The sequence below is a fragment of the Carassius auratus genome, chromosome 38 (genome assembly GCF_003368295.1).
Source record: "Carassius auratus strain Wakin chromosome 38, ASM336829v1, whole genome shotgun sequence".
Taxonomy (NCBI): Eukaryota; Metazoa; Chordata; class Actinopteri; order Cypriniformes; family Cyprinidae; genus Carassius; species Carassius auratus.
In genome coordinates, this window is record NC_039280.1 from 6,327,768 (window position 1) to 6,355,443 (window position 27,676).

Genomic DNA, 27,676 nt, shown 5'->3' on the forward strand with positions numbered 1-27,676 from the left:
ATCCAAAAACTTTGGGCAGGTGCTCAAGCATATAGAACTCTTCACAGTAAACTTGAAGGTCTTCGTCAAACAATAAAGTATTTTTGCCTGACGATGACCTTAGGGTCAAAACATTGTGATTTTAATACATTTAGAGCAGTATCATGGAAGGGTGTTGATTTTTGTTTACTGACAATAGCTACAAATATACCTGTGGAACTTAAGACTGGTTTTGTGGTACAGGGTCACATATAGTGTACTTGTATTTTTGTTGTAGTTGTAATAATTAGTACAACACTACCCCAATGTTTGGTCCATGTATGGACCTTTTTTTTCCCACTGGGAGTATGTCCAAATATGTTGGTTTTGAGAGATATTGATTATATTCTTGTGTATTGATGATTTTGACAAAAATCCCAAAGTGTTAACAATTGCCTTTTTATTACAAAAGCTGCATACATTAAAACCAAAGCAACGGAAACACTTGAGATATCACAGCAACCTCACATCTCCCATGTTTTGTCATTTTTAAATACAAAAAGAACATGTACAAAAGTGCTTACAAGGTGCAAGTATCGAATTAAACTTACTTTTAAAAAGAGATAACTGAAATTTTAAAATATTACTCGAGCTGGAAAAAATAAAAGAGCAACAACAAACCGAGAGAAAATGACCTGCAGCAGAAAAATATTCACTCAGTAACATGAGGGCGAGATGCTTCACTCACATGACTCAGCTGAATAAATAACACTCACTCATTCTCCCAAAACTCTCCCCATTAGCCGGCATGAAAACTGACATTTTAAATCTACAATTAACACGAAACCTCCAAAGTTAGTTATATTTAATAAAACCGTTCCCTTATATGGCACTTTTTGAGCAGCAACGCATTTTGCTCAATGTTCTATCTTTACAGCTTTAATGGTTTTTAAATGTTTAGAATGATTACAATATTTAATACAGTTTAAAAAACAGGCATTTAACAGCACTAGTGCCTGCATCTCTGGCGATTGCTTGCTTGATTTACAAAAATCTGACTGGCTGCTGTAGATCTGCATGCTGTTTGATTCTGGATGCCCGAAGTGGCGAGACGTCTGGCTGTCTCTGGCGGTGGGCAGCATATGGCATAAGGCTGCAGTGAGATTTAGCAATAAACACAGTCTGCACATCAGCTCAGCTGTGGTTGTCCAGCGTCGGTGCCGTTCCGGAACGAATGCATCATGGGTACTGCGGGCCTGAACGGCTGAAGGAGGCGGAGCTAATAACTGTTCTCATGTCCAGCCAGGATGTAGAGGTTACTGAGAGCAGTAGGGTTATCTGTAGGCCGGCTCTCCAAAACAACAACCCTAAAATACACACAAATATTAATACACAAATACACTTCTCAAAATCAACATGTGCCATAAAGAGGAGATGAGTGTGAAAGTGTGGAAGAAAGCCATGATTATGCAAATGTCGAGGGGTTGCGTGAGGTTGGTGCAAGCGGGAGGCTGGTCGTGTCCTCAGATGAAATTACAGCACGGAGACACCAGCTTGGCACTGCCAGTGTAAATAAAATATGGAGATCTCAGAGGGAGAGTGAAAGAGAGAGACAGAATGCGCTAAAGAGGGTTTTGGGGTGGTGCAGGGCCATTGTTTATGTGGCATCAATGTATGGTGTCACAGATACGTTTCTGTGGCCAAAGCACACATGCGCGCGCGCACACACACACACACACACACACACACACACACACACACACACACACACACACACACACACACACACAAAGTACAAGACAAGTAAAGCATTGAATATACATTAAAATGTGGCCTCAGAAAACTGATGTCAATATAATGCTTGTTTTATTTACATATAAATGTACCCCCTTTAAGCCATTTCTGAATGTAAGAATTGTCTTTTTTTTTTTTTGCTGATGTCTTTTTTTTATTGCATTTTATTCACTTATAATTTATTTAATTAATGACAACCCTAAGAGCCTGGACACTTATTTTGTTAATGAAGAAGAATAGTGGGCAAAAATACATACTACCATTGAAAATTTTGGAATCAGAAAGGCTTTAAAAAAGAAATTAATATTTTAATCAGCAAGGGTGCATTAAATGTGAAAGACATTTACAAGCTTCCAAAAGATTTCACTTTGAAATAAAGGCTTGTTCTTTCAAATTGTTTATTCATCATTAAAAAAAAACCCACCAACCAAAAAATTCTAGTTTTTTTTTAATATTTTTACAAAAGATGTTAAAGTGCATTGATTATAATAATAATAAATGTCTCCTGAGCACCAAATCATTATATTAGAATCATTTAATGAAAAATCACATGACGCTGAAGCTGGGAATAATGGCTGCTGAAAATTTAGCTTTGACCTTAGCAATAAATTACATTATTTTAGATTGTTATTTGATTGTTATTTTAAATTTTAATAATTTCACAATATTACGTTTTGTTATTTATTTTTGGTGAGCATAAAACACATTTTTAAAACTGTTAAAAAACAAACCACCCCCCTTGTAACTGGGACCAGTAAAAACTACAAGTCTAACTAACGGAGACAGCAGAACCTCATCAGTCAGCTTGAGTGTTAAATTGACAGACCTAATTTAACCCCGTATGTCACACAGAGCTCAGGTCCCCCACATAAACCTAACCCAGGGCTTCCCTCACTATAGAAACAAACTCAGCAGAGACACTACATTCTCCCTGTTGGCTTTTTTCCTCCTCATGCCTCTATTTCTGTCCACTGTATGTGCGAAAGTAAAAAGGCTACATGCAGAGTTTCTGGGAAGACATGGTGGCAGACAGTAATGTTTCCAGGAGACAGAGACGAAAAAAATCGAAGTAAAAGAGTGATGATGTAAGGCAAGAGAGAGACAGAAATGATTTGATCTGGTTCTAACCTGTCTGATCCCAGGAGTCTGAACACTCTGCTTGGGTCTGAAATCTCCTGTGTCACCTGCAAACAAGTGGAAATATCCTTTAATAAACAACTGTACACCTGCAGAAGAAAAGGTCCAGCATTACATCACTTGATCAACAATGGATCCTCTGTAGTGGATTTTGATGTGAGATGGACTTTTTTATTTTAAGAAGCATTATTATGGACTCTGACATTATGTCTAGAAATAATGGTTTGAAGTTAAAAGTGTCTTAATAAAGGATTTGTGTCGATTTCTATGTTTTTATCAGCTGCTTGGACTCTCATTTTGACGGCACCCATTCACTGCAGAGGATAATTTTCTCCAAATCTGTTCTGATGAAGAAACAAACTCATCTACATCTTGGATTGCCTGAGGGTTAGTAGATTTTCAGCAAATTTTCATTTTTGGGTGAACTATTCATTTAATAATGATAGACCACAACCTCCTACTTAGATGTTCTCTTATCCCAAAAAGTTTTAATAATGGGCGAAAATATCAAACGTGGGTCATGTTCTCAAAATACAATGGTTGGCAATGCAGGTGCACCACCTGGCAGGCTGTACACCTCAACCCCCCCCCCCCCCCACACACACACTCTCTCTCATACTCTTTTGAGGGGTGTAGGTGCCGACCGCTTTTCATTGGAGTCAGAGAGGAGAAAAACAGCTGAATAATTTAATCCATTACTCTCTGGCCAGCTGGAGCTTTCTGATTGTACATGAATTTTACATCATCCATCAAACCCTGTCATCTATGTCTCACACGCACACACAAACACTATCATATTTCATAAAGACAGTCCTTCACCTCCAGAAGACCTTTGTCCTTTTATTGTACTTCTATTACATGCTGCAGAGCCAAGAAACATGAAACAAAACCTCACACACATAATACAAATACATATCACTGTATGCGCGTGCGCTCACACACACACACATATATAAGTTTCACCAGAAAGAGTGCTTGTGCTCACATCATAGGTTTGAATGCATGAACAGATAAAATAAATATACACTAATAATGCAACGTTGGCACCATGTCTGCGTTTACCTCGTTTGATTTGAAGTTCTTCCCTTGCATCCCATGTTTCCAGAAGGCCAGAACACTGTCCTGGAGACACACTGACAAACACACACATATATAAGGTTACACACATCCATCAACACACTACACAACAGAATAAAAGCATATCACAGCTGGATGAGTGCAGAAGTGGATCTCTCACCTACGGAGTCGACACAGAAATCGAAGCTCAGCTCAGACGCCAGTTTCTTATTAGACTTCAGCTTTCCCTGCAAGTTCACTATTTTTACGTTCTCTATACAAACACAAGAAGAGAGACAACATTAGAAATATTTAATCACTTTTGTTTTTGGTAAAATAATGTTTATCAGGGTATATGTTGGATGATATTTCACTCACTGTCCAGGCACACAAGCACGGTGTCTCTCTCTAACTGTGTCACATGGATCGCATCGACCTGGTTACCTCCTACAGACAGATAAATACACCATCACTTTGTTTTACTAGGTTATTAGGTATTTTGCTAGCATGGTATAGGACAGTATAAAAAAAAACAGAATAAACTGTGTTTGAGAGAGAGCCACACCTGAGCCGATCTCAGTGAACCAAGAGGAGCAGGAATTGAGATTGATGGTCTGGAAGCGAACCACCTGTCCCGGCTCAGTGCCCTTACTCACCGCCACACACATCAGAGGATACTCCTGCTCAGGGACCACCAGCATCTCAAACACACGCAGCGGACTCGGTAACGGGAAATCAAAGTGCTATGTGAGAGAGGGAGAGATTTAAAAGCTTCTTAATGTCATATGCCATCTTTTGCTTTATTCAGTCGGGATTTAATTCAACTTTCCTTCTGGTTTGCAAATACAGTTTTTTGTGTGTGTCTAACCTTTATGAGCATGAATCTCTCCATGGGTTCGTACCACTGCAGCAAAACAATCCCAGACTGCAAAGCTCCACAGAGATACTTGTGACCCGTGTACGGATTCCGCACTGAGAGAAAGAGAAAGTGAGCAGATCAAACTCAGTTCGAGTGTGTGTGTTGGTAAAGGAGTGTGTGTTTAAAGCTTTACCGATGCAACACTTGTGGCATCCCTTGGTGTCTGGGATCTTGGTGGTGAGAGCAAACCTCCTGTGAAGCAGACAACAGTGTGTTAACTGTTAACTACAATTAAAAATACATTTGGAAAAACTGAAATAAATCTGAAATGAAATAAAAACAATTATTAAATTTCTATTATAGTACAAGTTGAAATTCTAAAATAACTAAAGCTAAAATAAAAGTAAAATAAAAATATTAAAGTGACAAGTACATAATTACTAAAACTGAAAATGTAAAAATAAAAACTACTTCAAAATTTGTCAATAATATATATATAATAAAAAATATCACAATATCCAATAATTTTGTCTACCTAAGCCCCACCTCCACCATGCCCTTCCCCTCGCCGAGAAACACTGCCGACATACACCATAAACACACACCATGTTCAGTTTGGTTTTACTTTTCTTAGTTTGTGCTTAAACTAACAGGAAACATTAGCTTTGTTGATATGTTGGTGTTGCTAATAGTTTCCCCTCTGTTCGTATCAAATTTTTGTTGAGGAAAAATAATAGAACCCAATTTTAAGTTCATCATGGTGAAGTTGGCCTTTCTAGCGGTGATTGCAAGAATAATAAATGCATATTTGTGTCATATAGTAATGTCTTGAATAAATATGCCTATTTTCCAATGTTTCTCTTTGTAGACAAATCTCATTGTTATATAACAATGATAGCACTGTTTTTAAACTATAACTTATATTTATAACGTATGACTAAAGTCATGCAGGGATTAAAAATAATTATAAAACAAAAATGTAGCTCGGAGGTCTCTTTTTGCCCATTTAAAAAAAAAAAAAAAAAACAGTTTTTTTTATTTAGTAGCAGGGGTAATTTAAAGTACAATGAAGTTAAAAGTACTTAAGTAATTAAGAATTTATATTGCTATATCTCAGCTTAATTAAACAATTATACTGTATATTAGGATTAATGTACGTATATTAGGAATGTATGTATTCCTTATGTATATAAGGCATTTGTTTTAGTGACAGAAGCTCCACAGTGCAACAGAATGACAAGACAGGACACAGATAATAAAAAGAATAATATAAGAATATACAAAATTGTGTGTGTGTACCTGGGCAGTATCCTGTCAGGGAATCTGTGGGTGTGGAACTGAGTGGCCAGTCCAGGTTTCCTGAGCTGTTCAAACAGCCCAATCAAATTATGGGAATACAATTGAAACGTCTTCCCTTTAAACGAGAGATAACACACATCACCATGTGTACCATACACCGTGTATAACTACACACAGGATATCCAACGTATGACAAAATTCATATCATTTGTGCTGATGAGAATGGAAAAATGCTGCCCCGCAGAAATGAATAGTCATTACTCCCAGCACAAGGAAAAGCTGAGCTGTGTAGTTATGCAAGTTGAATCAAAATCAGATTAAGAATGAGGCCAGAAAGATGATGTGATATTAGTGTGTGCGTGTGGGTCTAGAGGACAGAGGATTTAAATTTTACCTTCTGATTATGGTGATTTAGGCATTAGAAGAGCCAGCAAGCAGTAAAATCAGCCGTGAACAGAGAGAAACAGACAGACAGGGATCATGTAGGTACTGCAGAGAATCTCAGTAACAGAAAGACAGAAGAGCCGCTCCCACATCACTCTCACTCACCTGATAATGACATCAGATTATTATTGATTATGTACAGCCATGTGCATCGCCGTGGAAACAACTGAAACACATCAAAACAGCATGTGATGAGTTCATGGACCTGTCAGCTATTCAAGGTCAAGGGTAAAGGTGAAAGTCAGAGTTTAGGCTGTACCTGCTCCATGGAGGCTTCATGCAGCTCATTTAGGTTCAGAGTGTAGATTCCGTCTTCAGTGCCAAATATCAGATACTGGTCTAAAAAAAAAAAACAATAACCAAAAGTAGTGTTTACAGGCTGATATTAAAGAATCATAAAAAAACAACAACAAACAACTACTACTACTACTACTACGCAGGACAACTGCTTTCAACTACGGCTGCTTATTTTAACCAGTTAACTGTTAACAGACTACAAAAAGTTGGACTGGTTAATACAATCAGATACACTGTTTAAAAAGTTTTTATTTTCACTAATTCATTTAAATATTTTAAAAGGTTTGCCACATGGTTAAAATACGATAAACATTAAAACAAAATTGTTTTTTTTTTTTTTTTTTTAAGAGAAAACAGGCTCATTCAGAAATAGGCCTAATGCATCCACAAAATGTAAACACAGTAAACATAGCTAGGCTACTTTAGTTGCCCTCACTCCACCACAAATTAACAGCATTTATAAAAGATCAAGAATTAAAATTATTAGGAAGCTAAAGCTATATAAACGACTGAAACTGAAACCAACATTGGGTTTCTCATTTGACACCAAATCAAATGTTTCCGTATTCGTGATGTATTTGAATGTCAAAATATTATTATGTACATCACTCGTGTTCCAATATCCACATAAAACAAAATGTATTTCACAACATCATGGCGGTACGGTGATAATGCTTAACTTGAGATTTTACTACATATTTAAACTGAGCAGTGTGTTTTTTTCCCATATGTTTGACTGACTATTTTACTATGATAAAGAACAGGCTGAATTGTCAATGTAGTGCGCTGGCGCAATCACTTACATTTTTTTCCTTCTAACAGTGGAAACAACTAAGATAATGGGAAATGTAAAATGTTTGCTTTTGTGTACATTCATAATAAAAACAAATCTTTTTTTTTTTTTTTTAAAACAGGCCTACAGAAAAATAGGATGCCGCTTTCTGCCATCTTTGTTTCCTTTCGCACAGCACAAAAATGAACCAAAACTATTTTTCTTTCATTTTCTTTATTTACTATTCAAGTAAAAATATATATCTCATATTCATTTTATATATATAGCCTAGCTTTAGTATTTTTTTTGTGCAATGTGATATTATATGACCATGTGATTATAAAAATGCATTTAAACACTAAACAGTTATTTTACATTTGAGCAAGATTTTAAAATATTACTGCGTTACTGTATTTTTGATCAAAATAAATGCAGCATTGGTGAGGATTACAGACTTACACTATACATAAAGAAGACACTAAAACACTACACTTATCAGACAGACATTCATCGGTTATCTGCACATTACCTTTTGTTTCTGGGTGAATCCATGAAGTGGCACAGTTAATTTTAAGAGGACAACCATCAAAAACCTTTGAGAAGCAAGCTCCCATCTACAGACACAGAGAGGTAATATGTAAGTTTATAACAGCTATAAAATACAGAATTAAAATAACGGAGTGAGCAAATAGCTGATGAATAGTGAGATTGGTAGATATTAGCATTTAGTTCAGCTTAAGTGATGTGTGATGATGTCACTCACCAGGACTTTGGGAGTGGGCGGCAGGCCGTTAATAGCAGGTTTCTATAATAAGAAAACAGAAAAATGAGTACAACATTCACACAACATTCTTTTCATGCGTCACACTCTTCTCGGCAGGACAAATACCCACGCACACACTTACAGGAAAATCTTTTCTCTCTTTCCTCTGGGGACGGCCGGGAGGTGATTTTGAAACATCTCCATTTACACTTTCATCTGAGTCTTCCTCTACAGAAAGTAAAAGAGAAATTGGAAATATTCAGTAATTTATTATGTTTTTTTTTTTTTTAATATGTCATTCAGATTTTAAATATGGTCAACTTCAGTGGTCAATTACTTTTGTATATTGCACCAAATGAGCAATTTCACCAGTTTGGTAAGCCTTACAGACTTCTTTCAGAAACATTCAAAATCTTTCTTAATCAACATACTTTCCAATACATCTATATGAAAGTGGTACATAAACAGTATTTTGTGAATAAACATGATTTGGAGAATAAGCGCGCGTGTGTGTGTGTGTGTCTTACCATGGTTGGCGGTGTGTACGAGCAGCCCTGGGCTGCTGACGCTCACAGACATGTGGTCTGAGTGGGTGTGTTCTGTGTTACTTCCTCTCTCAGGTGTGCTCTGTCTGCGATACACTGGTACAGACCCGTTATCAGAGCCCGTGAACCTCCGCACCGTCTGAGCCCCGTCGCTTAAACCAAACTCATCAGACACACTGCTCGACCGAGCCTGAGAGGGCTGATAAAAATATGAATTTGAAAATCACACCAATAAAATTATTTTATTTATATTAGGTATTCACACACTTACACACACGTTCACAGTTACCTTAGGAGGAAGCGGTGGTGGCACTCCCTGTTTAAGAGTTGAACTGAGAGGGGGGAGATGAAATGGGAGTGAAAAAGAATACATTTACTTAATTGTTTTTTGCCTGTGATTAATTTAGCAATTTTTAAGGCACATATTTTTTTCCCATGCTGATTTGACAGAATATGATTTATCTTACAAGCAAGCCCCAGAAGAATATAAAGTTTTTAAAAAAGTTAAAAGTGTAAGAGTAGCCACACTTACAGATCAACATCCTCAAAAGCATCTTCTAATGGAGCCAAGTGCCCTCTTCAGAGACGGACAAGAGAGAGAAATGGACCGAAAGAGACAATATTAATAAGCTAATTAGTTACTTAGAAACTGAATAATGGAACAATTTTGTTCAAGAAACTGAATAATGGAACAAATTTGCTCAAACATAATTTTTTTTTTTTTTTACTGTGATACCATATTTAGCATTTTACCTTTTGTATTGCAATGATTTACAACATGCATTAATGTTTACTTTATTTGGACTCTTTGCGAGAGTTAATTTTAAAACCTGCATGGAGGTTTCCTTCGTTCTGTTAAAAAACATCTACACAAACCAATTCTTTACCGTATAAATAACTCATCCTCAACGCTCTTCAGAAGACTCCTTCAGTGGAGGAGTGCACAAAAGGGAAAAGTAAAGGAAAACGGGGAACAAAAACACAACAGACCAGTCAAAGTAGAGGGGATGCAAGCAGAGCTCAAGCGAGAAAGGAGGAAGTGCGCAGACTTGTGGGGACGTCAGAGAAACGAGGCAGACAGAACAGGGAAATGACTGCTTGGGGTTTTTTCATGCCGGTGGCAGAAGCAGGAATCAAATTGTTCATAAAGTCACAAAGAAAACTTTTAATGGTTACCTGGAGGTGATGGGACCCTCTGTGAATGGGCTCCAGGGGGAGGAGAAATCATTGTCCTTTGTTACATCCTACATGAAAGAACCATACATATACAGTTTGAAAACATGCAAGTCAGGTTTCATTGCATACCTGTTCTGGGCAAATAGTTAATTACTCCCAAACAATGACACTAATATTCTTATTGAACGGGAGTTTGATTCTGTAGTGTATGTGTGTTTGTGTCTGTTTGATTAATATTAGTGATGTATTGACAATCTGGACTATGCAATGCTTTTCTCACCATCTCAGCACTTGCTTCAGTCTCCTTCTTCATGGGGGGCTCAAACTTAAGCCTATCAACTGAAAGACAGAGACAAGAGAAAACACATTACTGCACTTCTTAACCTAGCATGCCATAGACAAGACAAAAACATTTCACCGTCATTTATTTGCATTCTGCAATTTTTTTTTTACATTCTGTTCAACACTATTGGGGTGCTTTGAACAAAAATTGTGACAAAGTTTAAGCTAAAGTCTAAACTTGAAGTACCACATCTCCGCCACAGGGGGGGCTCAAGACTATGCATTTCTATCCGAACTAATAATACGAGCTAAAACTCTTCAAGAGCAGAATAAGACCAAGAGATGCCACTTATTATAAATGTGGTCTGGAGTGTGTGGTGGTACATCATGTTCATCCGTAAAGGTTAAACATGTTGAATTAGCTAAACAAGGACATATGATAGACTTCTACAAGCCCATAACCTACATCCTAACAATCAACTAAAACTTTACAGTGTTAGAATAAAAAACAAAACAAAAAATGAGGACATCCCTAAATTCCCCCAATGGGAGATTGTTTAATATTAACCACATTTAAAATCATTTTCTATACAAAATATACAAATTACAGTACCAATGTTATGCCATTTTAAATCTTAAACCAAATTCTCATCTGACAAATACAACAGATCAGTTACACAAATATTTAACCACAGGCACCAGGCTCCTCATTTGATGCCATGTGTCAAAGCCTTACTCTGTTTGGATCCCAAGGAGTAACTTTTAGGAAAGCTATTACTTAGTTAAAATGACTAGTATTATATAATGAAATGTACTATTTCTAGTCGGCACTAAATGGAGAGCACAGAATACATTCTGTCAGCCGGTGGAACTGTTTCGGGGTTCATTGGGTATAGGTAAGTCAGTGAGACACTCATAATCATGCTCAGGCCTGTGATTCACGTACAGTTGATCTGAGACTTGGTCTTTTCAGCACGAGAGCTCCTGCTGTGGGACGAGCGGATGGTGTGGCGTTCTGAGAGCGGCTGCGGACCAGAGAAAGAATCATAGTAAAACTATGTATACCACCACAGACAATTGTTTGCACACATTTACTCATAGACTGAAACTCTAACCCATTTACACACAAACTCTCACAGAGTAAATTTACATACTAACTTGCCATCTCTTTCATACATGCACATCACAAACACACGCACACACGCACATTGAGTTACCTCAAAGTCATCTTCATCCCCCTGACTGAAGTGAGATTGATGGTTATCTGGGTTGTTCATCTTATCAAGTAGCTCTAAAGCTAACCGTCGAGTCAAACCTGTCTGAGCCACGAATAAGTGCTGCATGCAAACACAGAGACAAAGTAGTGTAAGCGGCTGCTTGTGATGTAGGAATCAGACAGTCAAAGATAACAGTACAGAGGAATGTAATCAAGAAAATTATTGATATTGACGGAACGGAAAGGTGTGTGTTGAACACATTTTTAATATTACACATTACACATTTGATTGTGATACTCTTTACAGCAGCATACTGCCAATTCAAAAAAAGTTATTTCAAATTGTAATTATTCAAAACTACCAATTTTACTCCATTTTTGATAAAATGTTTATATTTCATTGCATATGCACATAAACTTCCACTGAATGAGTTAAAGAGCTTTACTGTGAAGAATCACTAACTGATAAAATGGAGATGTAGAGAGGACATTTTTACCGAGAGCAGCTTCTCAGCCGTTGGCCTCTTCTTCGGGTTCTTTGTGAGGGAAATTTTAACAAAGTTATGGAAGGCTGTAGACCTGCAGAAAAGCAAGACCGTTAAAACTGAAAGGGAAAGAAACAGGAGCAGGGGATTTTACTTGTAAAACACTCATTCAGAACACACACTATATTTCTCTAGTACGCCAATGCGCAAACATACACATACAAACAGGTCAGAGAGGCTCACCATTTGGTCTTGTCCTTTAGCTTGGGTGGCTGGAAGTTGCTTTTAGACATCAGAAATAGAGCCCTGGACATACACACACACAAATAGGAAGAAAGGAGGAGATCACAGAAAGATACAAATCTCTGAGCAATTATATGAGAATTTGGTGGTAGTCTTATGGTTAATTATCTTGGCTGAGGACAAAGAGGATTTTTGCACATAATTAAGTTATTAAGATTCACTATAACTCTGGGCCCGGAGCAAATGCATTGATTAAAAACATGTCTGCTCATTGGCAAGAAGAGAGTGTGTTTAAACCTCATGGGATGGAGGTCAAACATGGGCGGCTGTAGCTCTGCCAGTTCTATGGATGTGATTCCAACAGCCCAGATATCACACAGATGATTATAACCTCCATTCTTCTCCACTGCCGCCACCTCTGGAGCCATCCTAGGAACACAAACACAGAGCAGACAAGACACGTGAACTAATATTGAGAAGTTTTTTCTTTTTAAAAGATATGAATGCCTATTCAATGTTGTTAGTAATCATAAATGTTTCTTGAGCACCTCATAAGCATCTTTGAATGATGGTGTGACACCAGAACCATCACATGAGTAAATGACATTTAAAAATACATTCAAATAGAAAATAGGTCTTTAACTTGCGATAATATTTCACAACATTTCTGTTTTAAGCAGGATTTTTAATCCAACAGTTACAACATTTGTGACCTTAGAAGGCCTCTTTCAAAAACAACTTATGGTCTGATCAGACTTTTTATAAATGAGGGGAAATGGTTTCTTAACCGTGTAGTGCTGTGTGCTCGGTTATCAAAACTCATCATGAACAGAAATACACACAATGTCTGATTAAGTCACAAGATGTTATAAAACGCTCCTGTTTACGGAAACTTGTAGAGCTGCATTTTTGTCTCATGAGCTGAACTTCATGTGCACTTTGTGTGTCTACCCTCATCTAGCTGACTGTGTTGTCACAACAGTAAGTTATAGTTCACAGAGATCCTGAATAAGCCGTTCAATCTGAATAAGGAAATTATTGCCATGTTTGAATGTCTGATCAATGTTTGATGTTTGATTTGTGCTGAAAAGAATATGTATACCAAGCATATTTAAATGAAGCTGCTTCATTATCACAGAACAGGTCTTACCAGTAGGGCGTCCCAATGAAAGATTTCCTTTTTGCCATGGTGGCCGTTATTTTAGCAGCCACTCCAAAGTCCGCTGCAAAACAGGAATTTTTTTTTTACATTCAAATTCAGTAACACAAAAACACACCCTGAAATCATAGCGTGACACCTCTCACCTAATTTGACATCTCCATTGTCGGTGAGCAGAATATTCGCTCCCTATTGCACAATAAGTTGACAGTTATTAACTGGCATGAGAAAGATAGGCATAATGCCAATATAATAAACACATATAGTGGTTATGAAACCATGTTACCTTGATGTCTCTGTGCATTTTGCTTTTGGAGTGCAGATAAGCGAGACCCTAAAACACAGACACACACACACACAAATTGATTCAAGTTGTTTAAAGGGTTAATTTTATAATACAAAAATTCTTAACAGCATTAGACCATGTGAAGGTGTGAACAATCTTACCTGTAACGTCTCTCTGCACACATAGGCAATCTGAATTTCTGAGAGCGGACCTGTAACTGCACATGTACACAAACACACACGTATTTAGCAGTGACAGGATAAAAAAAAAATGGAGGGTGCATATTTTCTTCACACAACCAATTTACCATGATAAATGTCTTGTAAGGATCCTCCACCGCAGTATTCCATACAAATCCACAACTTCTCACGGCTAGAATGAAACGGAGAGATCTTTAAGTTTAAATGTGGGTTATTTAAATAAATCTTTAATCTTGTGAATATCTGAAATCTTATGTTTTATAATCTCAATAAAATGTATTTGTTACCAGAGGTAGCTGCCAAAGTAAGCCACAATGTTGTGATGGGTGCATTCCTTCACCATAAAAATCTCTTGCTGGATGATTGAGAAATCATCACCTGAGAGAGAGGAATCAATATATGAGAGCAGTATAAATAAAAACCATGAAAAGAAAAACAGAGTGCTCAAATCAGGTATGGACAGCATGAATGTTGAGTGCTGAGAGTGATTATTATGATGATCACGAAATGAGGGAGAACTTATCGGTTTTCATTTACTTCTCCTGAGCATATTTTTGTGATTTAGTTACCACACACAAAAAAAGACTTCCAGAGCTGGAACTCCTTCACTCTTTGATCTCCGATGCTAAATAAAGCCTGTACGTGTGATGGGTTTCCCCTCGTCTCTCGTCACGGATAATTCGCTTCCTTCTGAATCCGTGTAAATACCAACACACATCATGACACACTCAGATCTCTTCACAAATGCATCTAAAACTGTCAATGTATAATTTATGACCAGCATATTTGCCGGATGTGTCATTATCCCTATTATTAATATGTCTTTCAGATTGAGTTGAACTGGAGTTTGTGGATTTATTTTTTAGTATGAACACTTTATAAATACGCTTTATTAAACGTGTATTATAACACTTACTGCTTTGTATATAATTTCTAAGAAAAAAATAAGAAAATACATTAAAGGCAGATCTCAAATCAAATATTTCAATGTATCATGATGTGACATATGAAAGAAGATTAAAGATGCTATCAGTCAAACTCACACACCTCAAACTTCACAACCTGCTTCATTACAGGAGTGACTCACACACCTTTACGTTTTAAACAACTTTCATTAATTGTGTGACTCAAAGACCTGGCATTTTTGTCCGAGCACATGATCTGTTTACGACTTGATAGCTGTGATACACTATATACTCTGCATTGTTTCCTGCAGGTGGTGCTGTTTCCTGTACATATGAATCTCTCGATCGGTTCACGACAGCAGAAAATCTCATCACTCATGATGATAGCTTTATAATTAAATATTTAAAAAAAGAAAATGCAAATACGATGGATACGTTTCTTCTCTTAAAAATATACAACAAAGTGAAATATGAATAACTAGATTTTTGAGTAAGATCATTACATTGTAAAGACTGTTTTGAAATATGAAGACAGAGGTAAATGTAGTTTCCAAAAACAGCCTTTCAATACATTGTATAACCTCAACCCAATAATGGATGTTAACCGGCTGTAGCCACTTCTCTATTCTGCTGCAGACCTTTAACTTACAAAGTCGCACACAAAACAAAACCACCTCTGTTTCACATGACTCTATGATGCGATGAAAAAAAAAAAACATTGTGGTCAGAAAAGTAATGACTGGAAGGAACAGTCAGTCACACTTTTGCATTTTAACACCTCATTCCTAGCACACCTGTAGCATCACACTTTTGCATTTTAACACCTCATTCCTAGGACATCTATAGCATCAAACTGTATGTGTGTGTGTGTGTGTGTATGTGACAAACAAGAATCAGCACAGCTATGAAGTCAAGCCTACCAGCTCTGACCACTTCCTCTCCGCTCAAGACAAACAGGCCATGCCCAAGAGTGTGTGTCTGTGAGATAATGTGAGCCTGTGTGTGTCGAAGACAGTAGCTGGGCCTGAGGGTTTGTCTGCTGAAAGCTGAACTCAGGCAGCTTCCTCTGAGCTCGATGCACTTCTCAGAAAACAAGCTGTTAGTATTTAGTAGTGTCAGTTGCAATAAATCAAGCTAGCCATGACTAAACCAGTCCCCTTTTGTTACAATCACCCAGCTCCTCAATCTTTTGGATTAGAATTCCCACAAGCACAAAACTAATTACAGTTTGGAGGAGGATCAACCACTCTATAAGATTATTTATCATGCTGTTATTCATCACCATGCAATCATTTTAAATTGACATTCTTTACAAATATCACAAATATCCTGAATTCACACAGTAATGCAGATCAAATATTTGTAAGAAATAGTTCACCTAATAATGAGAATTGTGTCATCATTTGCAGTGGATCCCACTGACATTCTTTAAAATACACTACAGTTCAAAAGTTTTGGGGCAGTAATATCTTCTAAGCAGCTATTCAATTTAGAATTGCAGGTACTGCATATAATTTTACTCATTCTTGCAGGTTATATGCTTATGATGCAGAAATTTCTTACAAACACATGGAATTTACCATTTGTGCGTTTTTAAATTCCTGGAAATTTATACAAGTAAGTGTTTTTAAACCATACAGTACAAAGTATTGCAGTAATATTTTAAAATCTTTAAAATTGTAATTATTACTGTGATGACAAAACTGAATTTTCAGTAGTCATTACTAGGGAAGGGCAAAAAAAAAAAGACGTCGATAAAATATTGATTCTGAAATTCTGCGAATCGATAGTTAAACATTTAAAACATGTTTAAAGTGAATCTTATCATTAGTCTTCCCTAGATGTCACCCTCATATTTACCTTTAGCGATGTTACAATGGAAAGCTGATACTGGGTGCTTCTCATTTCTTATTTGTGCATCCACATTTCCTTTCCTCGCTACCTTTCCTAGCGTTTTAGCTCACCCCCCTTAGGATATGAGGGCAGGATGTAAGGAAAGGAAATGAGGACAGAGGAATCAAAAGGATGAACATTGGAATATTCTTGACCACTCAAAGCGTCATCAACTGTGCTAAAGGGATCTGCCTTTGTATTGTTAAAAGGCCTCCTGAAGCGCCTTGGCAGTTTCAAATGAAACAGGAAGACAGGGCGGGACATATCGAGCAGCCCCGCTCCCTTTTTAAAATAACCAATAGCATTTTGTTAATATCTGCTTATGTCTAGAGCCACTGAGCTTGGTAAAGCCGCATTTAAAAGTGACAGTCTAAAAGATTACCCACTAGATTCAAACAAAATAGTGATCATAAACATGCTGAGGCTGTGTGGTTTTAAAATGGTTTAATATATGCCGATGCATATGATCCACTCCGTGCAATCGTGACTCCGGACCAGAGCCAAAGTCCAGATAAGACAGTGCGCGCTGCCGCAGTTCGCCTGACACAACGCAAAACCAGACCTCAATTGCCTCAACCCAAAAAGCATATTTACTGTCTTAATCGTTCCCTATCACCTACATTGTGCACTATGTGTCATTCACTCTACAGGAAATAAGACACTGTGAACAAGTGAATGACCTCAGTCAAAGCTTCAGCTTCTATTTACAGGTGCTGATCATAGAATTAGAATATCATTAAAAAGTTTATTTCACTAATTCCATTCAAAATGTGAAACTTGTATATTATATTCATTCATTACACACATACTGATATATTTCAAATGTTTTGTTCTTTTAATTTTGATGTTTAGAACTGACAACTAAGGAAAATCCAAAATTCAGAATCTCAGAAAATTAAAATATTGTGAAAAGGTTCAATATTGAAGACCCCTGGTGCCACACGCTAATCAGCTAATTAACTCAAAATACCTGCAAAGCTTTAAATGGTCTCTCAGTCTAGTTCTGTAGGCTACACAATCATGGGGAAGACTGCTGACTTGACAGTTGTCCAAAAGACGACCACTGACGACCATTGCACAAGGAGGGCAAAACACAAAAAGTCATTGCAAAAGAGGCTGGCTGTTCACAGAGCTCTGTGTCCAAGCACATTAATAGAGAGGCAAAGGGAAGGAAAAGATGTGGTAGAAAAAAAAGTGTACACGCTATAGGGATAACCGCACCCTGGAGAGGATTGTGAAACAAAACCTATTGAAAAATGTGGGGGAGATTCACAAAGAGTGGACTGCAGCTGGAGTCAGTGCTTCAAGAACCACTACACACAAACGTATGCAAGACATGGGTTTCAGCTGTTGCATTCCTTGTGTCAAGCCACTCTTGAACAACAGACAGTGTCAGAAGCGTCTTGCTTTAAAAAGGACTGGACTGCTGCCGAGTAATTAATGACATAATTTTTATTTTTGGGTGAACTATCCCTTTAATTTCTAAAAATAAATAAAAAAAAAGACAACAAACTTTTGAACAGTAAAGTATCTTACACTATGGGGTTTCTGCAGGATTTTTAAGCTCAAATTTAAGACTTTTAAGACCTTTTTCTAAGACCTGAACACAAAAAAAATCTATACCATATGAGCGGGGTACAGCAATGTCTATAGTACCATATAAAGTATCATAAATTACCATAAAATTACTTTAAAAAGCATAATTTACAGTTCAGATACAAGTTTTTCACAAAAACTAAGTTTTTTAAAAAATTATACATTTTACATTTCAGCCTTTAAAGTCAAAAGTATTTTTAATATATTAATTTAAACCATTATAATCAATACATTATTATTTCAATATGTTCAGATACAAGTTTTTCACAAAAAAAATAAGTTTAAAAAAATTATACATTTTACATTTCAGCCTTTAAAGTCAAAAGTATGTATTAATATATTCATTTAAACCATTATTATCAATACATTATTATTTCAATGAAATATATTAGGGGTGTGTATTATATATATATATATAAAAAGACATCTACAAAATGTTCTGGGATTTAATCGATAAAGATAATTAGATGATATTTTGTTGAGTGTGTTATTGTGTTGATATCTTAAGGACTACCATGGACAGCTGACTCTTGATTTTTTTAAAATTTTTATTCTTAATATTTTCTTTGTGGTCAGTTCACAGCAGTAATAGAACTTAATAATTTCATATGAAATCATAATGTTAGCCTTTTGAAGTTTAACCCTCACTTTCAGCCATATCTCAATTCTGGTCTTCCCATCCCCAAATTTAAGACCTCTTGAAATCATAATTAACCCCTTAACTGTCACTCACATTTTTGAATATTGACTTTGTAGTGCACAATCCAAACTTAAATTTGTATAATTCATGAACGAAAATATTTTGTAACATGATATTGATGTACCATTTTCATGGTAATGCAATGTCTGATTTTAAAATGGGTTTTAAAGGATGAATTTTGAGTTTTTAAGTTTTCAGTCAATATATCATTTCTGATGATTTCTAAAATGTGATAGAGAAAAAGGCAACAAAAAATTATTTTTTTTAAACAAAGGTCAAACCTCCAGTTATAATTTAGATTTTTGAGGGTGGACTCTTGTCATACATTAATCGATTACTTTTCCTACATAATTTTTAACAAAAAGTATTGGGAAAATATATATTTGGGAGTCTTAGATCTTTCCAACGATATATAGTTTGTCAAGATTAGATTAGATTTAATTGTAATATACTGAAGTAAACGTAGGCGTCCCACAGGGTGGACGGGTGACAGTTAACAGGTTCAGACTTTCTTGTACAATTTAAGACTTGTTAAGGCCTTAAATTTGAAACAAAATGTATGACTTTTTAAGACACCGCAGCAAACCCTGATAATACATGTGGTTTGTCTTCAAGGAAGATCAGACAAGATTTTTTAAATTGTCTTGTGCACTAAAACTGTCAGATTGGAAAGAAATGCATGAGGAACAGATTAGGTGAACTCTTTATTTGGGTACACACTTAAAATTAAATAAGCGACTTACATGAAGAAGCTTCACTTCTCTTAAGACATTCTTATCCAACTGTAACATCACTTACCAGATCTCTTTAGAGTTTCTGTGGGTCAGTGGTAGAGCACTGCGTTAGCAGCGCAAAAGGTCATGGGTTAAATTCCCAGGGAACACACATACTGGTAAAAAAAATGGCCTGAATGCACTGTAAGTCACTTTGGATAAAAGTGTCTGCTAAATGTATAATTGTACATGTCTTAATTTTCTAAAAAAAAAAAAAAACACCCACCAGATTTTAGACAGAAACAAGTATTGCCAATATATTGGAATTTGTGTGAGAGATCAAAAGAAAGGCTGCAAGAATAGCCCACAAAATGCTTTGGGAAACACATGATCTAAACCTATTAGCCAGCTGTTTGTGATACATTTAGAACAAAGTATCAGCAAATTAATCCCAAATTAAAATAGGGGTAAACATTATTTAATCTTATTTACAATTAATGACTTCATTATAATTAGTCATGCTTGGCATATTTTATCATTGGGATTCATATATAATATTTCCACAAACCGAACTATGACAAAAACCACCCATGCTCTCTCAACAGTGGAACGAGAGCCCAGAATACCACAGTAAAAAATGCTCTCGACAGACGTCCTGCTGGTTAGAAACAGTTGCTATGCCCGACTGGATCATTTCTAAGGGGTGGAGCGTTAAAAAGCCAATGAACAAAGAAAGAAATCCGTTCTCTACATCAACAAGTGTGTCTCAGCTCAGTCGAAGTTGTTTTTTGTCAAAGTTTTTTTCCTGCAGCAGGGTAAGAGTGTGGCTAGTGCAAAAAAAAAAAAGTTGTGAATACAGTCAGCTTTTCAGTTCTCCATGAGATACCATTGGTGGTCACACACAACTCTGCACAAACACACACAGATACACACAAAAACGGCTTTTAAAGATGACTCCTATACATACAAGAATGAGTCAGCTTTCTTGTAAAGACAAACACACAAGAGCTCACACCTGCTTTCAGGTGGCTATCAGATTCTGCCTGTTTTTCAAGCACACTTTGTTCCAGATGCTCCTCTGGTGCCTCCCTTCTCAAAAACTTCAGACAATTTCACAAGACACTGGATCACTTACAGAAAAAGTAAAATGACACAACCAACTGAAGGAATCTGATAACCAATCAAAAGCATCATGTGATCTGACAAAAACAAATGCACACACTTCACTGAGTTCACTATAAAAGGTCAGTCAGCCTCTATTGGGACAGACGTAACGTTAGAATTCAAGCAATCAGAAAGCATCAGAAAGGAAACTTGTGTAACTTCATTCTCTACATAGTATTCTCAATCCAAACCAGTCACTCTGTGGAAAAAATGATGAACTGATGTTAAGTTTAGTAATAAGGAATACCAAAGATTTACAATTTCTTCAGCAACCGCCCAAGAAAAATGTCAGTGGGTTGAGGCAAATTTGTAGGTGAATTCACTTTCCTCTCTATATGACTGTGCCTTCATATCCTGTTTTGTGGTTTTATACAAGATGCGAAACACTTCAAAAGTGTCAAACAGGGGTGTTCAAACCTGTTCCTGGAGGGCCACTGCCCTGCAGTGTTTAGCCCTAATCCTAATTAAACACACCAGAACCAGCTAATCAAGGTCTTCAGAGGGTTGTGGCTAGAAGGGATACAGCTATAGCCAGAAACAAACAATTAATTACATCTTCTATCTATTAGATTGTGTTTTTTTAACATTTACACCTACCCCAACCCTAAACCTACCCCTTAGAGTAATGCACATACAGTAATTGTTGTTTAGCATGACAAAAATGACACCATATTGATGTGTGCTTGCCCAATAGCTGCAGCTGTATTCCTTGATTCCCTTCTAGCCTTAACCTCTTCAGACAGACTAGAAACTGCCAGGCATGTGTATGGAGTATGGTGAAAACCTATTTGACAGTCCAGTGTTCTCAACTAAACAGCAATTCAAGGCACATCTTTGAAACTCTATGGGAAGTGAAACTTTATTTTTTACCTAGTACAAGAATACTAGAGATGTTCAAATCTATGTTCATACTTTAAATATCAGCATGTTATTTTAAAGTCAAGTGGGTCCTGTATAATAAATCTGTTATGTCCACCAGTCCCCTCAATAAAGTGACAAGCAGATATTAAAGTATTCACTGAAGTGTGGCACAAAACGCTCTTCAGAAAACTTTCAAATTTCAATTATGAGAATCTCTTTTCCATTGTGAAACACGAAACAAGATTTTAGGGGGAAAATCCAAATTAGACTTTAAATAATTTAAAAATGAATAATAAAATAAATGAACAAACAAATATGTTGGCACAATTTGACACAGATTTGGCACAAATTGAATAATAATAAAAAAATACCGGTAATAATAAATTATGGTTATAATTAGCCAATATTAAAATACTAAATTAAACAAGAAATATTACTATTGTAAAACGTCACTATGGAATAAAAACAGACCAATTAAGAAAAACAGTATAACAATAATAATAAATCGTATAGTACAACTGTAAAATTACAATGCAATCACACAAAGCCATATCGTCATTTCAGTTTTATTTTGATTAACAGTAAGCTTTATAGCTGATCATCCCATTTTAATAAATACATTTTAACATGAGTACCCAATATATATGACTGAATTAAAATATTTCGACCTTACAGAGAGTTTAGACCACTTTACTAAGTGCTTTCAATGACAATGTTTGTTTCTTTTGATCTGGCTCTGAATGATTTAAGTCATCTCTTGGGATACTTGAAGTCAAACAAAGCCATGAGAGCATGAGAATGGAACAGCTTTTACACAAGGGGGAAAAATAACAGTTTTGTCTATAATTCAAGGAGCTCCAACTTTAAAAGCTATAATTTGCACATACATAATGTTTATTATGAACTAACTGCAACTGGACATGTGTGAGAGCTACAACCAAAGACCATTTCAAGCGAGGGAAAAACCCTGCATAACTCTTCACACTCTCTTAAAATGTTGGGAAAAGGAGGTGCTAGCGTTCATGTACATCAACCTAAACAACCATTCATTTCTCCTTTCATTCTCCACTGGTGAAAACAAAACAGGATGTGTCTAACGAACTACGCCACAGACTTTACACCACACCTCCTCAAGCTCAACAGAATGGCCTCATACTCACCGGGCTCAAGTTTGATGATTTTCACTGCTGCAAGCTCTCCAGTAGAGATATTACGAGCCTGCAGAATACAAACACAAGAAGGGAAGAGTGATTTAAAGAGGAGAGAGTGAGAATAGTTTCCGATCAAAACACTGGAATGTGAGCGTGTAAGTGAGAGCAGTGTCTCTGATGGAAAGAGTCATCGCTTCCAAATGGAAGTAGGACGACAGCCATCAAAACACATAAGCAGATTAAGCACACACAGAAAAGAGTCTTGTGGGCTGTCCTGGATGAAATGTCTATTTAATACCTCTATTTTAGACAACTAGCTTTAAGGTTTACACACTTATTTGCTAGTAATTTTTCTTGCCAATTCCATTAACGTTTATGATTAATGGATATGGATTTTTTAATTAACTTTAAAAGTGAAATTTCAAACTCACCATACAAACACCTATGACATTATAAGATTTTATGCATTTCTCAGACATTCTCAGGGGTTTTTGTGACTGAGTGAGCTCTGCAGATTGCCATATAACCTGCAGGTGTGATTTAGCTGTTCATAAAAAGTGTTTATCTTAAAACAGAGCCAGATAAACAGGCCAGTATGATTGTGTGTGAATGTGTGAAACAACATGAGTAGCTAGACATATCCACATCTGGGTTAGAAAAACAAGTGCTTAGAAGGAAGTTACATGTGGCCTGAGCCTCAGTGAGAAAAACACAGCACACCACATGTACCACCAATTCAGTCAATGCCGTCCATCGATAACACACAACAAAGTAAATCGGTATGACTGCTTTGTACTATCTTTACTGTACAGTAAAGCACACAGTAGCACCATGAAAGTTATCAGTTCCCTGAACCAGGTAACTACATTTTATTACTAAGCAGCCGAGATTACGCTAACCATAGCCCTAAATCATTATGAATACAGTTAACTAACCTTAATGCAACTTTAAACTATATTCTGTAACCCATTATGCTTTAGAATACAATTTTTAAGCTAGTTTGTGACCAGTAAACCAGCAAAGCTAAAATTTTTCATAATTAAAAAAAGATTATCGCTTCTGTTTGTGTTAAAAAGCTGTTTTTTTGTTCTATTTAGGGCTCTTTGAAATGTTATATTTTTCTCTAAATTCTGTTTTGTTTTTCCTCAGTCCTGAATACACTTAAGCAAAAAATTGTAAAACTGAGATATAATGGTTTTAGGTTTCAGTAAACAATAACCTTAGGACCCTAAATCGGACGGATCAATGCTGAACCCTCAGATCATCCACATAACCAGCAGCCACACACCCAGCCAGGAAGTGTGTCCAGTGAACAATAACAGAAGCAGTGAATGTAATACGCAGACCTACACACACACACACACACACACACGCGCGCACTCTGCTGAATGAATGGAAACTACAACATTCACCAGATTTCCAAGCACTTCCAGACCGCCGGCTACATCCAAATTCCTGGGGGACAATGTGTGTGTGTGTTTAGTCTCCAAATAAACAAATTAAACACTCATGTTGCACTCAGACTCAGCCAAATGCAGTTAATAAATCTTTGATCAAAGTTTCCATGAGATCAAGTATGATTTTTTTTTTTTTTAAATTATTGAATCTCTTGAGCATAATTCAGAATGAGAACTCACAGATCCCACATGCCATTTTCATTTTCAAATATTTATTTCTACTGCATTTCTCAGCAAAAACTCATGAGCAAAACTCCCAAAAATTAATTCAGTTTTTAGCCAGAATAACCCACAAAATAGATTTTAACCTTTTCTGAAGAATTGCGTGTGCATGTGTAAAAAACATGCCACTAAAACGTGAGTAGTGATTGGTTGCTAGAGTTTTTCTATATGTGACCCTGGACCACAAAACCAGTCTTAAGTTGCTGAGGTATATTTGTAGCAATAGCCAAAAAGACATTGTATGGGTCAAAATTAAAGCTTTTTCTTTTATGCCAAAATCATTAGGATATTATGTAAATATCGTGTTCAATTAAGATATTTTTTTAATTTCCTACTGAAAATATATAAAAACTTAATTGTTGATTAGTAATATGCATTGCTACGAATTCATTTGGACTACTTCAAAGGCGATTTTATCAGTATTTTTATTTTTAATTTTTTGCACCCTCAGATTACAGATATACAAATAGTTGTATGTCGGCTAAAATATTGTCCGATCCTAATAAACCATACATCAATGGAAAGCTAATTTATTCAGCTTTCAGATGATGTATAAATCTCAATTTTGAAAAATTGACACTTAAGACTGGTTTTGTGGTCCATGGTCACATAAATCTCTGTAAAACTTTGCAGGAGTGCTCGCTAAGTCTATTTACATGAAGTTAAAACCAAATGGTTCTTTTCATGGAAACAACCAGCCACATATGTCATTAATACACTGAAAAGTTATTCTTCTAAGGAGCTACTACTGAGACATTTTCTGACCTTATATGGCCTTTTTCTCTTGAGGGATTTGGAAAGGCAGTAAATGAACACATGCTGGGATAACACACGGTCAGGAATGAGTCTCTTTAGATTCAGTGCTATAATTTATGCAGGAAATATTCCACGTGTGCAAAAGCCAAACATTTCCTGAATATGAAATTCCCACATTTTTAAGAGCATTAGGTTCCCTAAACAGCTAAAAAAAAAATAACAATATTAAACAGATAAACACATTATTAATTTGTCTTGCTACTGATCATTTCAGTAGCCCTCTGTATCAATTGGCAACCGAAGCGCCTAAGACTGATGACTCCAGGTAAAATTTCTGACCCAACATGGAAACATTACCACCACATAATCACATTAATAAACTGTTACTGGCTAAAATTGAAGTCAAATATTAATTGCACACATATACGTACGTACATATATTAATGTTTGCTATATAATAGAGTCGTCTCATGCATCCCAGTTATAATGGGGCCAGTACCTTATACACATCTCCATAGGTTCCACTCCCAACTCTCTGGATAAGCTCAAAGTCGTTCTGTGGGTTTCTGCGCTGAATCTCCCCTCCGGACCGGCCCAGCAGATCCATGCTGTCGGACTGGAGGATTTACTACTTTAATGACCCAGATTCAGTTTTACAGCAGACCTGAGGTACACATCCTCCTGAAAAATAATAGAAACCAGAACAACATGAGATTAATAACAGCACACCTAAGCTTAGACAGCAACAGTTAGACAGATAAATAATAACTTAAAGGCATTTTACAAAGACAACAAAAACATCTATTAGCAAACTGTTTAATAGCATAATTTAATTGGTTCAGATACTTATACTTTTATAAGCATATTATTTTAAATAAAGTATAGAAGATTTTAAGCTGTACATTCAGTTATTTGAACACGTCAAAATTATTGACGGGTGTCAGGAAGCGTTAACTATCTAAAACAGGTGGTTTGTTTTAAAAGTTCCCCCCTCATGGTGAGAAAGACCGTTTTTTTAAAGTTTCAGTAGTGAAAGTATAAAAAAAAAAGAAAAAAAAAAGTGTCTGAATCTCCGCTTATGAAGCTAACGTTAACTCAGCTAACTTCTGCTAACTAATCTCACATAATGACTTCAGCTTGAAACTTCATTTTTAAAGACCAAATATAAACATACAAATATGTTCATAAAGCATAATAAAGAGTTTATAGATATATAGTTGCATTTAGCTGGTGAGTGTTTTAACAGCCTTTCGCTCTACGTGACAGTAAAGTTCAACAGAAGCTAAAGCTAATGCTATAAACAGCGTCAAACTACAACGCTAAATAAATAACTTAAATTCAGAAACTTTGATTTAAACTTCACCATTTGTGCGAATAATCGTTGTCCTCGGAACTCATGCAGATTTAAAGTTTTCTTAAATGTTCATCCGAAGTTCATTTTGCGTCGAAATAACCATCCAAACAGGAACAGAGAGAAGAGCAAACTAACTTCAGCTGAAGCCAGATCACCAGACCTCACACACACACGCACACACACACTAAAAACCTCGCACAGACACGGATACACGCACGCGTTCGCACACACGCACACACACACACACACACTCATATGAAAGCAAACATACTATATAAAAGCAAACAAAATGTTAAAGCGTTACACAATATCTCTTTCACTTTAATTCACTCACTGTTAATTTCACTGAGCATTATTTGAGCCATAATGGTACCATTGTAGGGACAAAGTAGAAGCTGGTTAGACAATGGTTACAGTCAATAGTTATGGGGAAAATAAATAAGAAAATAATATATACAATACTTAACTGGTGTTATTTATATTTGGTGTCTTCATTTATAAGATTTATTTTCCTTGTTTTAAATGATAAGTCATAACTGCTATCTACAGCTTATTTACAGTGCATGAAATCTAAACAATCTTGACAAAACATGTATTTCAGTAAAAGACAGGTTATTATGGCCTTTCATTCTTTGACACCTCTTTATTTGCTTTTCTTTCTTGTCCCCCCGTTGTTTTCTTTTTAGTGTGTGCGTAGCGCCATCTAACGGATATATTTTCAGCTCCACATAGAGATGAATATTACCCTGCCATTTCTAATGGTTATTAGTTTTTTTTGCAAATTCGCCTTCAGAGTGAGGACAGAGAGATACGATAAAAAGAAGACACTATTTAATAAACTAATTATTATATTACTAATTAATGTAAAAAAGTGTTATAAATTGTTTTTTCTAAGCGTAAATGGCAAACATTGTTAAATCTATTATTCTAAGC

General features: G+C 36.2%; 1 protein-coding gene across 6 annotated transcripts; it reads right to left on the reverse strand.

Moving 5' to 3' along the window:
• Window positions 1-398: 398 nt before the first annotated feature.
• On the reverse strand, window positions 399-26,919 carry map4k5 (mitogen-activated protein kinase kinase kinase kinase 5). Of its 6 annotated transcripts, none has more exons than XM_026223664.1 (33): window positions 26,753-26,919; window positions 25,889-26,070; window positions 22,964-23,021; window positions 14,259-14,349; window positions 14,079-14,143; window positions 13,933-13,988; window positions 13,772-13,819; window positions 13,632-13,674; window positions 13,477-13,549; window positions 12,624-12,755; window positions 12,327-12,389; window positions 12,096-12,177; window positions 11,600-11,719; window positions 11,329-11,407; window positions 10,381-10,439; window positions 10,101-10,168; window positions 9,457-9,501; window positions 9,214-9,256; window positions 8,907-9,123; window positions 8,522-8,607; window positions 8,380-8,421; window positions 8,146-8,230; window positions 6,807-6,886; window positions 6,653-6,713; window positions 6,104-6,218; window positions 4,998-5,056; window positions 4,814-4,917; window positions 4,511-4,688; window positions 4,324-4,392; window positions 4,127-4,219; window positions 3,952-4,022; window positions 2,881-2,936; window positions 399-1,325 (listed from the first exon to the last, which is right to left on the reverse strand). In XM_026223664.1, exons 2-33 carry the CDS (start codon window positions 25,994-25,996, stop codon window positions 1,238-1,240), a joined length of 2,637 nt encoding a protein of 878 aa, XP_026079449.1. In that variant the 5' UTR covers window positions 25,997-26,070; window positions 26,753-26,919; the 3' UTR covers window positions 399-1,237. The 6 variants fall into 6 exon arrangements, with proteins under 6 accessions (XP_026079449.1, XP_026079448.1, XP_026079447.1 ...); XM_026223663.1 differs by having other exon boundaries at window positions 6,104-6,221; XM_026223662.1 differs by having other exon boundaries at window positions 9,196-9,256.
• Window positions 26,920-27,676: the final 757 nt, after the last annotated feature.